The sequence below is a fragment of the Agelaius phoeniceus genome, chromosome 9, assembly GCF_051311805.1.
Source record: "Agelaius phoeniceus isolate bAgePho1 chromosome 9, bAgePho1.hap1, whole genome shotgun sequence".
Classification (NCBI taxonomy): domain Eukaryota; kingdom Metazoa; phylum Chordata; class Aves; order Passeriformes; family Icteridae; genus Agelaius; species Agelaius phoeniceus.
The window spans coordinates 20,203,942-20,217,168 of record NC_135273.1 but is presented as its reverse complement, the minus strand read 5'-3'; the positions used below and the strand labels follow the sequence as shown (position 1 = coordinate 20,217,168).

Sequence of the window (13,227 nt, the reverse complement as noted above, 5' to 3'; positions counted from 1 at the left end):
ATTTAGGGGGGAACTTCCCTGGTCACTGTGACCTTTCTTCAAAGGTGCTGCACAGAGTATGAGCATGAAGTCTGTAGCAGATTGTTTGAATTAATGCTGGAGAAGTCTTCTTTGAGTATATGGCTGCTCGGTTCGAAGGCTTTTAAATCTGATTAAGGCGGGAATCTGTTATTTGTTTCTGTCTTGAAATCTTTATTGGGATTAGAACTTTTCTTTGTTTTATGTCTGGCATGTGAGATACGTAGTTACAGTGATATCTATAGTTACAGAAAAAATTGTCATGAAGACTGCTAGTTGCTCTTCACATACAGATCTTCTAAAAGGTACCACTTAACCTGAGTACTGTAAAGCATCCCCCTTGTGGCTGATGCCTGCTGTTCCATCAAGCTGCAGATTTTCATTAGGTTCCAGCAGGCACTGTATATCAGAATATTATTTATTAGAAAAAGGGCAAAATAGTTATGTAAATGGTGTTCAGTATTTTTTAGGAAATATCACAATAAATCTTAAGTCATGCATTATTTTGGAAATACCAATACATACTAATATGTTTATTCATCTCTGAAACCATTTTAAGCTGGAACATGCTTTGAGCACTAATACTCTTGTGTACATATCTTTCTTTGAATTTGGACAGTGAAATAAATTGGGTACCGTGCTATTTTTTGTTTGTAATTTTATTCAGAATGTGTCTTTCTGTGCTACTTTACTATAATTGTGCTTGTTGAAGGAGGCACATTTTGAAGCAAATATTTCATTTTGAAACCAAGCAATCTATTTCTGTTTTCAGTTCTACTTGTTTTCTTTATGCAGTATTTTTGTGGAAGATGTGGTAATTCACAATTAACTATGTGATTTTTTTTCTGTACTACAATGTTAAATATAAAAAGTGTTCTGTATTTTAAGTTTCTTAATTTAATAAAAAATTTAGGTGAAATGTATACTAGATTAGTGTGGGTTTGTGGTTTTATTATTAAACTTTTGTTTTCCATGCTTTGTCTATACTGAAGCAATCAAGCTATTTGTATGCTGGAGAGGCGGGAGAAGCCAACTCCAGATATGTTTGGAGAGCTGCTGCAGAATGCCAGCACCATGGGGGACCTGAGAAACTGTCCAGTGAGTAGTCTTGGTTCTCTTTGGGTGTGAATTCAGTGTCTCACAGGTACTCAGTGAAGGAAGGGAAAATTTAGTGATGATGGGTGCTGCTTTGACTAGCCACAAGCATTAAAACAAGAATAGGTGCTTATTTTTTATGTATAGCATAAGTGCTAGATTTCTAAAATAAGAGTTCAATATCTTGTTCTGCCTTTTAATAAATATGCAAAAAGAGTTATCATCAAACGTTTTTTACATATTGATTAATAGGTAGGGCAGGAAACAGCTGTAGAGTTGCTGCTTCATATAATGCTACTGTTAGGTGCATTGCCTTTAACATGAGGCCTTGTGTACCTGGTCCCTGGGGCCAGTGTAAGTATTTCCATTTTATACCTGGCTCCCCTCCCAGTTTATAACTCTGAAACCTTCAGTAAAAGTCTCCATTGAAATATATACTTTTTAATATTGGCAAGCAGTGGCGTACTTATCTAAGTAAAAGGAATTAAGATATTTTATTGTCGTTTAAAAGGTGCATACGAGTCCATCTATTTAATAACCAAAGAATGTGAAATTTAATAGAAAGACATTCTTGGTGAGGGCAAACTGCTCTTTGACTGTGAAATAATCAGTTGAATAAAATTGCATACCAGCATTTGCTGCTCCTTTCTTTTTATACTCAAAAACAATTTCTATTGAGGTTTAGCTAAGTGTGGCCTCAAAGTTATGGTAAGGGAGCTTTTTATCAGGATGCCATGTTCCTGCTGTCATGCTGAAAATGCTGAAGCAAAGAAGACAATTTGAGAGTAAGATAGGTTGGGAGGTAATAAACAGAATTGCTTGTACTTTAAAAGAACCTTTCAAAATACATGTGAAAAAAGTCATCCTAATGTTAAGACCTCATATCTACATTTAAACATCAGAGTCCTCTGCAGTTTCTTTTTTTTTTTTCAATTTTTCATTTTTGTTTCTTAATGATGTTTGGGACTGAAATTCTGATGAAATTTTCTAGATTGCTGTGTGTAAGAGGCACTTTGTGATATCTTCCCTGGTTTTAGTGTCAGAAATTATTATATCCAGTTGTGAAACTGGACTCTGTAGACAAGAGAAATGATTCTCAGTACGAAAATGTTTTTTTCTTACAATTTTCTAGGGGTACCATTGTGATGTGCCGCAGGGAAAAAAGGAATGTTGTGAATGGACTTCATCATAGCTTTTGTCATGTTCCCCCCCCCCAACTCCATTGCATCATTGACACCCCCCTCCCCTGCAAAGTGCACTGGTACTTATTTAAAAAGTAAAAAATGGGAAGAAAAATCAAAACAGGAAATAAGAATTGTAGAACTCCTTTGAGTTATTAAAACAACTCTTAATCTCATCTTTTAGTTACTGTTCTCATATTTATACAAATACAGACTTAGCTATACTGTCTAAGATGGGATATTTGAGGTACCCTATAGAAACACTCAAATTTAACAGCAAAGCAGAAAATTTTTCCTGACATTGTCATATAAAGCATCAGTCTGTGTACATACAATTTTTAATCTGAGATTCTGATCAAAAGTGACCTTTCTGTCCAATTCCTAAGAATGTTACTAGGATCTTCCATGTATATTTGCTTATCTTTTTCTAAATAAGCTTGATTTTGTACTCTTATGTTTTAATCTATCAATAGCAGGAGGAAGGATTGGCAGTGTTCACTTCAAAGCTTGAGAATGCAGGGTAGTCTTGATAGCACATCTCATCTATGACATGAGAAGCTCCTACCTTGGCACTGAGCATATCTGCTGTGTTTCACCACCTCCTCTTTGGAAGCTGTAATTCTGAGACTTATACTTGTTAGTGCCTTGCCCTAACATTATAATAAGTGAAGAATTAAATTCAGTGTCTTGTTTTATTTATATGCTCAGAGTAACTGTGGGGAAAAGATCCGTATTCGTCGTGTGCTGATGAACTCGCCACAGATCATCACCATTGGCTTGGTTTGGGACTCAGACCATTCTGATCTGGCTGAGGATGTGATTCACAGTCTGGGAACTTGCCTTAAACTGGGAGATGTGAGTTTGTTTTTATTTTGGCACTACTTACAAAGGCTGTCTTTTTCGTGGTAGTCTACAGTAGCAAATGGAGAAAAATATAAAGTCACCAGCTTCACCTTTTTGGTGTCCATAAAAAGAGGAATAGAGGGCAGAACCAAGGATCTGACCTGTCTCTGAAAGCCTTAGAAAAACCTGTGAATTCTATATTCTTGGGTTTCTGAAATGTCTGAAACTGCAAAAATACTTTCAAGTGAAAGGAAATTCTGGATCAGGGTTGTGCTATTTCTATAAAAATACATATGTGCTCTTTCATTTTAAAGAAATTTTTTTCTATTTCTTTTGAAGACAAAATGTGGTTTAGTGGTCTTTGGGTTTTTTGTTTGGTTTTTTTTTTTTTTACCTTTAGCTCCTCTTTTTGGTGAAATGTGTGGTCATTACACTGAAGAGTTATTTGTGACTGAACAGTCTCTAAGAGATGGTGACTGGCACTGTGTGATTGAATGTCAGACTGAATTAAATAGGATTCCCTGGAGGATTCACTTATTCTGCATTAACTGATGCATTAGAGCTGAATTATTGGTGTACCAAACTGTAGCTCTGTCTTATTGTAGCATTGAGATACTACATAAAATAGTTAATATATAAATACACATGATGTTTAAAGAAAAAAAGCATTTTCCAGCGCACAATGTACCAGAATCAGTGTGAGCTGATGGAAATGTGGTTATAAAACAGTGTGGTCTTTGTATAGTAAAGCAGTAATGCACTAAAACATGAGACCTGTGCAATTCAAATTAACAAAATTCAATTATTAGAAAAGATTTTTTTTTCCTGTGTGCTGAATTCTTTTGATCTGCGGATGTCTTCAGTTGATCTTTTGTGTGTTAGCATCATAAATTGGTCCATCTATATTCTGGATAGCCCTTGCTCAAGTCAGAATAAATGCCAGCTGTTTACTGTCCAAACCACCTTGTTTCTGCAAAAAGGAATGAATGTTTTAAACAGTATTTGGTATAATCAGCAAGCATGACACAGAATACAACTTTTCAGAATAGAACCGCATTCAAATTATGTAACAGGTATTTTAACATTGTTGTAAATGTTTTCCTTCAAGTGTACACATACTCCAAGTCTAACTCAATTTATGAGCATCTCTTGAGTTGGTCAGAGTCCATTTCTGGTCTGTGTCTCTGAGTTTGCTTAAACGCTGCATGATTACTTATTGCCTTGTTTTCTCTATCTTTTGAAATAAAAGCCTGACACCTCTCTATAGTACTTTGAGGTCTTTGAATATAAAGCAGTATGTAAAATTCTGAGCACTTTATTAATTTCTCCTTCTCTTTTTCTTACCTCCCTTCTTGAAGCTCTTCTTCAGAGTAACTGATGACAGAGCAAAACACTCGGAGCTGTATTTGGTGGGAATGATCTGTTACTATGGAAAACACTATTCAACCTTCTTCTTCCAGACTAAAATCCGCAAATGGATGTACTTTGATGATGCTCATGTCAAAGAGGTGAGAAAAAATGTTTAGGAAAACACTCTTTGGGAAATTTGTTAGCTGCTTGTGTGTAAATCCATTCTATTTTCTACAGATTTTGAGAGGGTTTTTTGCTGGTTTTCCACTCACAAATTTGTTCCTCCTTTTTTCTCAGCAAAGTGAAATATTTTTTAAAAAAGCATACCAGAAATCTCAGAAGCCCTATTCTTAGTTCTGTTCTGTTGGCTCCCAGTCTTGTTTTTATGCTGTTGTTTGAAAATATACAGTTGCTTGTGCATACAGCTAACACCCATCTCTTTCCCTTGCTGACAAGCAGTATAGCTATTTAGTGCCTGTTGTTGAACTCTGCTTGAGTGTCTACATGCCAGTCTTCCCTAGTGCTTGCTGCCAACAACAAATTTTCCGCTCTTCTGTTAGTGCTTTTTTTAGCCTTTTCACCAAGCGTGAGGTCCTTGACATTAAAGCCACCAGTGCTGGGATCTTGGCAGGACATTATAACCCATTAGATTGTTTGGCATTATTGATGCCACTCTCCTTTTTTCCTTCTAGTCATGGAATCACAAAGGTGAGAGAGGAAAATTTTCTCCTGTAGTCATGCCAAACACAGTCTCAATGAGTGAAAACCTCTTAATGCATATATTCAGACGTGCTTCTTAGCAGAAAAATTTGCAAGGATAGGTACTGCAGTGCTTTAGTAGAATACTCACATAAGGAGCAAATTTGTTGGAGTAAATGTTCAGTCTGTCAGGTGAAACCTGTGAGATTAGTATTACTATGTGAATTACTTGCCTGGCCTATCAGTGCTTGCAGAGGTTCTGTCACAGCAGAAAGATTTGCACACCTGAAGTATTTAGCTTTGACTTGAATTTACTGTATTGGTATCTTTTATTGTTCATTTTGTTCATTAAAAATTCTTCTGCTTTTTGGTTGATGCAAAGTTAGAACATCCCAGAGGATGATAAGTTTTTTATGGAAAAAAATCTGAAAGGGAATGACTATTTTTGTAGTTGTATTTTTAGCAGGAATTGTAATCAATTTAGCCATAGGATGATGAATACCTGGATTTTAATTAGGTTGGCTCAGGAGCTTTCTTGCTGAGTCCAGGTCAATGCTGGCTATAAAAGAGTTAAAGTATGTCAGTAGAAAATCAAACTCTGAAATAATTGTGATGGGGGAAAAGAGAACTTATAGAGAAATGATGACAGAAAACCTTAAATTTTCTTTTCTTTTCTTTTTTTTTTCTTTTTTTTTTTTTCTCTTGTTGTCAATTCAGATTGGTCCAAAATGGAAAGATGTTGTGACAAAGTGCATTAAGGGTCACTATCAGCCTTTGCTGCTGCTCTATGCAGATCCAAGAGGAACTCCAGTGTCAACGCAAGACTTGCCCCCTCAGGTGGATTTACAGCAATATAGCAGGACTTGCTATGACAGTGAGGACTCAGGTAAGCAGTGTGAGCTCTGGGCCTTGTACCTTCACCCTGAAATGTGGGATGTGAAATGTTTTCCTTCTTTGGAGTGTATTATTGTCAGCAGGGGTCCTTGTTGCTTGTTAAAGCTGATCAAGAATTCTGAAGAGGATTTCCAGTGTTTTATCTGTGAACCTCTCTCTTGGTCTAAGACTGCTGATTTTTTGGATAGCAATTTTTACCAAAAAAGTTTGGAGAAAGAAATTGGGGGATGGGGGAAGTGAAGGACCTGGTATGATTTGGATGTAGAGAGGAACACTAACTGATGACTTCAATAACTGCAGTTTCTGACTTCAAAAGATCTGAACTGTCCTTAAATAGGACATTTACTGCAGGGCTTGTTCTCACCAAAAATACAAAGTGCCTTCAAGGTCAGCAGTTAAACATAAGAATGACTTCATTCTTTATTGTATTTTTTTCTTCTTTAATGTCTCTATGGAGAAATGAGTATGAAACTAATATCCTGTGTATTAAGGAGTGTATATATCACATATGTAAAATTACCAATAGTCTTCAAACTGTTTAGATTTTACTTTTAATTACTTTTTTTAAATTTTATTCACTGAAAAGTGGAGGGAGGAGATTGCCCTTTTCACCTCCACTAATGAGTTCAAGTATTACTGTATTGAAACTGAATCATGATGCTTCATACTTTTCAGTAGGGATCAATGCTGGCTTCTTGAGAAGGAGCAGGTTACTTTGCTTTAGATGGAAGTATTTCAGTACAAAGTTCATACCAGATAGCTTTTGAGTCGTAGTAGATGAAACCTGTGAGTTATTATAACATGATGTTCTTGTTACACTTATTAATATTTTGTACTTGAGTAATTTTTTTTTTTGCTTTCTCCAAAGCAGTGTTTCATATTGTAGTTGCTCTCAACATTTTCAACAGTGTTGAAAATGAACAATAATTTCAGTATGGTAGTAATGTGTACTTTGCAGTCCAGTGGATGTAGTTTAATTTTGCATATTAAAAAGATTTGGTAAACCTGTACTTATAAAAGAGGAAGAAAGAAACGGGGTTTTAGAAGGAATGACACTGTCTCCCTGCTTCCAAAGGAGCAAACTTTTCCCATAATCTCTGGTGTTCTTGAATCTGAGTTGGTATCTTGGTCTTCTGTTTTTCTGTTAACTTCTGTATAGTTGCCCCTGCTCTCTTTTCTTAGTCTTTCTTGACTTTTATAATAGCAGAAAAAGATTGAAATTTGACATTGCTTCCTTGACATTACTTTTTTCTCCAGGGAGAGAACCTTCCATCTCCAGTGATACCCGGACAGATTCCTCTACAGACAGCTATCCTTACAAACAGGCACACCACGAGTCTGTGGTCAGTCACTTCTCCTCTGACTCCCAGGGGACAGTCATCTACAATGTGGAGAATGATGCCGCTTCACAAAGCAGCAGGGACACAGGTAGTAGATACTATTACATCTGTGTGTGATCATTGTCACTAGATAAGATGACTTCAGTGGATTCTAGTTGAAAATATCTCTATATATACACACAACCTGTAATAGAACAGCAAACAGTGTTTAATATCCTGAGTTTTTGATTTGTAATGAACAGTTGGCATTCACCAAAAAACCCCCATGATTTAAAAGTCTTGTTGGCCTCTGTAGACCTGTGTCTAGCCAGACAAGCATTTAGAGATTTGTTTTTCTGTTATCCACAATACTGCCTGCTCTGTTATATAATTCTATGAGTTGGAGTCTGCATGGCCCTGTTGTAGGATTTGGTAATTGTTGTGTGAGCTACTTACTCGTGTCTGGGCAGTTACTTCGTTTCAGGAGTTGCAGCTGTCTGGAAAAGGTGCTTTCATCACCAGAGTCCCTCATACTTGGGAACTAAAGACTTTGTGTAAGTGAGTGCTGGTAGTATTTACCGCACAGTGAGGAGCATCAGACAATTTCCTGCCTGTTCCATGGAAGCAAGTTAAGCTGGAATATCCAGTGAGAAGACAGTCTGTATATATGTTCCTTTGGGCAGCTGAACAGTCTGCCTCACACTCCCTAGTTGAAAAGAGGTTAACTGGAAGTCTAAAGACTTGATCTCCTCAATTATTGATGGCCAGTGTCCACAGTCAGCCTGTTTCTGCATGCAGTAATTTCTAACATCACTTCTAAAAAAGTAGTGCATAAGTTAAGGTCAGACTTCAGTAGCATCAGAAGTAGGATCTGCTATTTCTGTTTGAAAAGTTACCTTAATGTGCCGTAAATAGATTTTCTAAGAAGACCTAAGAGTAGAATCAGCAGTTGTTAGGTTGCACCAGAGTTTCAAAGCTGTCAGACTGCTTTGTCCTTTTTTTGTAAAGTTATTCCTCTTTTGTATTGTAATTGGTTCATTTGTAAAATGTATGGTACATCAAAATCTGAAAAAAATGTTTCAAGTTCATTTTATTTAGTATTCTTTCATTCTTCATCAGAGGCCCGAGTAACTGTAATACACAGGTTAAGATAGCCCAACAATCCTTCCAGTGTTTTAGCAAATACTTAATTCTGTAGGGACCAGTCATAGCCTTAGGTAGGGTGTGAGAAAGAAAAGAAAGTTGGAGCAGAAATTGAGTGATGTGGAAACAAAATGTATGTTTGTCTTTGGTGTACAAAGAAGACAACATTGAAAGAGATTGTGGTATACTTCTTAAATAGTCTGCAAAAATGGCACAGAGTTTATTGGATTAGGTTCCTGCCTGCAAAACTTGCCATGCAGAAGTTGGCAGAAAAGGAGAGTAAGGGTGATGGTCGCAAACATGTAAGCATGAAGTTCAGCATGTAACCTTTTGTTCTGTCATTTTTAGTGACTTTGTCCTTTTCTTTTTCTTTCTTCTCCTATTGATTCTATCCTGTGTTATTCCCTTCAGCTTAGCCCATTTCTCCACCTAAATTCAGTTGTCCTTATCTTCCCTGATTCAGCCTTAGCCATAGTCAGTCCATCCCCTTAGCTAACCGCTTGTCTGGGCATTTCCCCTCTTTTTTTACCTACCCACTACCTTTCCAAAAAAAGTCAGTCTGCCAACTAATACAACTGCTCTGTCATCAAATGGCGATCCGTGGGGCTGTAAAGAGGCCATCCACACTGAACTGTCAACTGAATCATTCTGGGCAAGAGCAGGATTCTTCATTTAATGGCCATTTACCCACTACTCCAGCCCAGAAAGTTATGGACCCTATCCCACATCATCCTCCAGGGAAGCTCCACCATTGGGTTGCATGACCTCAGGCTCCTGGGTACTTCAGAATGGGGGCAGAAGAGTGGGGCACAAGCCCTCTCTTTGCTCCTACCCACCTGTGCTGCTGAGAAAAATGTGCGTATTCTGGCTGCCCTATTCATGCAACTGAGATCTCAGGGGGAGGGAGTAGAGGGTGTTCTGTCTTAACCCATGTGATTTAATTTCCTTCTCTGACATGCTCTTAGACACACATGCAACTCCTACAAAACCAAACTTTTCCTTGGAATATTGCTGTTTGCTTGTGAAGCCATCCTAAGTCTAGAGGATGAGGTGTTTAAGTGATACATCCATCAAGACACAACTTTTAAGCATTGTTAGGCACTCAAAAGTCTTGGATTGTTGTTTTAGTGAATTTTAAAAAGTGAGTGTTAAGTGCTAGCTTATATCCTTGGGATTTTAATTCCTATATTCATGCATTATGTTGGATTTAGTCTTTGTTTCAGAGTGTCCCAATACAGACAACAAAGCTTGTGTCCTAAGGACTTCTGATTCTTGACATCTCCTCCATGGCAATTAAACGTCTGATGACAATGGGACAATATTTGCAGTCTTTGAAAGGAAAAGAAAATATTAATGCAAAGCTAGCAGCCTTCATTCTAAAAGACTGAGCTGGGCTTTATTCAATGCAAACCCTCAGCTAGTGCTAATAGCACTAAATACTGTCAAATAGTTTCTCTCATGGTAGTTAAGGATGCTTACCAAACAGTCTTTACCAGATTGGAATGTTTAACTAGAGAAGTTGCACGTGCTGAAATGAAACATCACTCTCTTCTGTCTTGGGGGGAGACACTACAAGGATAATACTGTTCTTGGAGTTCCTGAAAGATATGTGGCAGTCCATGCTGTGAAGGGGAAAAAAATCCATCAAAGTACAGACTTGTGTACCAAAGTGCTACACATCTTTTATTTTCATTGCCAACATTTCTCTTTTGCTTCCTTAATTTCTTTTCTTTTATGTAGTCTGCTTGTTTCTAAAAAATTTCACCACAAAATTACTCTTTCCTTTGCAAATGAAAAGTGAACCTTGTGTAGCTTGCTTTTTATTGTTTGGATTCCTTCCTGCTCATTTATTGTAATATCTTTATAGCAATTGTAGTTGCAGTGAATTGGTTTTTTAACTGTTGCAGGTACAATTTTATATGTAGAATCTGCTTTTAATGTTGTTGATTTTGATGCTAATCTCTAGAGCAGGGAGAAGGCTCAGGAGGGCCAGCTATGCACTCTGGGGGCTGTTGGACCACTATTTGCTATTAGGGACTTTGATTTCCTATCATCCTATGAGGGGTAAAAGTTTGTGATATAAAGGCTAGAAAAAAGTCTTTGTAGCTTATCATAAATTCCCTTCTTATCCTGCATCTCTGCTTGGGACTACTCACGTGAGTAAAGCCATGTGTGTGTTTGTGCTTGCAGGTTTAGGACTGTGACTGTGTGAGAACCTTAGAATTGAGCAAAGGCAATACAGAAAACCTGTGATATCAAATAGTCTTAAATCCCATTTGATATGAGGAAATGGGGAGTAAATTGTGTTGAAGAGAAAATACTGGCGTTCAGACACATAAGCTGTAGTAAGGGAGTGTTGTGTGTCAGCTGATCCATGTTCATAGTTTGTGGGTGTGCTCTTAGCTTGTGGCACTTGTGAATTGGCTGGCTTGGCCCTTGAGAGCCAAGTGAGGCTTCTTCACTGTAGACTAGGCTAACTCAGATTACTTAGTGTTTGCTACAGGCAAAGAGATGAATAGTTAGTGCAGAGCAGCTGGTGATGTGCAGTCATTTATTATCAGATGGTAACTTGTCCATGTGTTTGAGTCTTTATTCAACAGAGTAATGTCTGGCAAGCTGTCCACAGGACTTTCATGTTCATGGTCATTAAAACTGACAGCAAGAAAGTGGTGTCCTTAGACTGTTCGAAGACAAAGCAGAGTCAACATTTTCCTTGGCACTTGGATAAGCTGTCATTAACCAGAGTCGTTGGAGGGGTTGTATTGTTCTTTTATGACCTTAAAAATGGAACATCCTCTCCAAGACAAACCAAAAACTTACAGATAGAAAAAACTTACCTAAACTTGCCAGTTAGTGTTGAAGTGTCTGCAGTTCCTAAGGAGCAAGAGTCCTGCTGCTCTTAGCACAGTGAACACTTGATCTGAAGGCTCTTGTCATCTCTGCTGTGTTCTTCCTCCTTCCAGGCCACCTGACTGACAGTGAGTGCAATCAGAGGCATGTTTCAAAGAAGGGCTCGCTGGCAGACCGCAAGAGGAGTTCTAGCCGGTCTAGGCGGAAAGGAGATGAGGCTCAGTCATCAGGATACCACAGTGAAGGCAAGAGATGTTACTTTATTTTAAATATCAGTATCTTTCTGAATCTTTTTAATGTTCTCAGTGTGTACGTGCATTTCCCTCATTGTTTCTTCCGTCTTTGTCGTTATTTAGTCCTCTCTTTGCTTTTTGATATTTAGGTCTGTTTTGGTTGGATGTTTGTTTAGGGAGTGTTGGATTTTATATTATAATTTTGTTGTTTTGGATTGTACTTCTCAAAGTCTGCATGAAGATGCTGCAAGTAGGGCTGCTAGTTTAATTGAAGTTATTTTTGTGGCTTTTGCTGTCTCTACAAACGCAGGGGAAACCTTGAAGGAGAAACAAGCCCCCAGAACTGCCCCCAAACCATCCAGCAGCACCAGCAGGCTGAGGGAATTTAAAGAGACAGTGAGCAATATGATCCACAGCAGACCACAGCAGATGTCCCAAACCATCCAGAATTCCCCTCGCGGAGGGAATACCGTGGATCAGGCAGAAACACGACCCTCAAAAAGCCTTTCTGCACACACCCGTGACTGGGAAGTGGAGAGTACCAGTAGTGAGTCTAAGTCCAGTTCATCTAGCAGGTACCGGCCAACGTGGAGACCCAAAAGAGAGTCTCTGAATATAGACAGCATCTTCAGTAAAGACAAGAGGAAACATTGTGGCTACACTCAGCTTAGCCCTTTCTCTGAAGAAGCAGGTAAGACTTTGAGAAGATTTACTTCAGAATGTGTGGGAAGTGAAATGTTGAGCATGGAATTCAGGTCAGTGGTGAGTCATGTCTGTGAAGACTGAATCCTGTGTGGGTATTCATATTGCATGTGTGGTAGTTCTGTTTGATTTCTGTGTCCTGCATTTCCTGTCTAAGGGAAAATGTACCATCTACCCTGCTTGAATGGACACAAGCTATATTACTGAGTGTCCCAAGTTTGTCCTTTGGAGCAAGCTTTTGTATTGCTCTGGTTTTTCCTCTGGCTCATTGTGGTATTTTTACTTGATGGCTCAGAGTATGGTGCAGAAAGTACCTTGTGTATCAGTGCAGAGGTCTTGTTGTGAAGATAAGAGCATGGAAGCCAGTGATGATTTATCTGGAATGATTTTACAGCTATGCAGCTTGTACATGGAGACTTTGCTGGTTTTGACAATTGAAATAAATTGGGAAGCATAAAGAGATATGTAAAGGGAAGGTGAAGGGGAAGAGAACACACCTCCAGGGAAGGAATGGACGCAAACAAGAATTAAGTGGAAAGACTGTGAAATGTATAAGGCAGAATTTAAAAAAAAAACAACAAGTTTTCCTGTTCTCTGTATAAGCCACAACAAATCATAAATAGCAAAATAAACAGTGTAAAAAATGAGAGCATCTGAAATAGATACGACAGAGTATTGGAAATGCAATTGGATATACTGTAAAATTATCTTGTACAAATAAAAATTATTTTGGGGAAGAAAGGAATTTTCATTCCAGACATAATTTTTACCTCAGGGGGAATATGGTAAGTTATACTGAAGAAAGACTCGAAGATAAAATTGTGAACAGGTTATTGTTTAAAATTGCAAGGAAAGCTGTAAAAGTATTGTGTGTTTTCTTGCTTAATATTGCAGATTTTA

General features: G+C 37.9%; 1 protein-coding gene across 8 annotated transcripts in view; it reads left to right on the top strand.

Moving 5' to 3' along the window:
• Positions 1-13,227, top strand: part of USP54 (ubiquitin specific peptidase 54) — a 92,030-nt gene that overhangs the window by 60,732 nt on the left and 18,071 nt on the right. For all 8 annotated transcript variants that reach the window (XR_013183473.1, XR_013183472.1, XM_077183208.1 and 5 more), the window contains exons 7-13: positions 1,011-1,116; positions 3,003-3,149; positions 4,496-4,645; positions 5,904-6,072; positions 7,338-7,508; positions 11,506-11,637; positions 11,936-12,316. Coding sequence is in view for 6 of the 8 variants with exons in the window: in XM_077183208.1 (XP_077039323.1) it covers positions 1,011-1,116; positions 3,003-3,149; positions 4,496-4,645; positions 5,904-6,072; positions 7,338-7,508; positions 11,506-11,637; positions 11,936-12,316 (1,256 nt within the window). In the remaining 2 variants the exon portion in view is untranslated. The remainder of the gene's footprint in view (positions 1-1,010; positions 1,117-3,002; positions 3,150-4,495; positions 4,646-5,903; positions 6,073-7,337; positions 7,509-11,505; positions 11,638-11,935; positions 12,317-13,227) is intronic.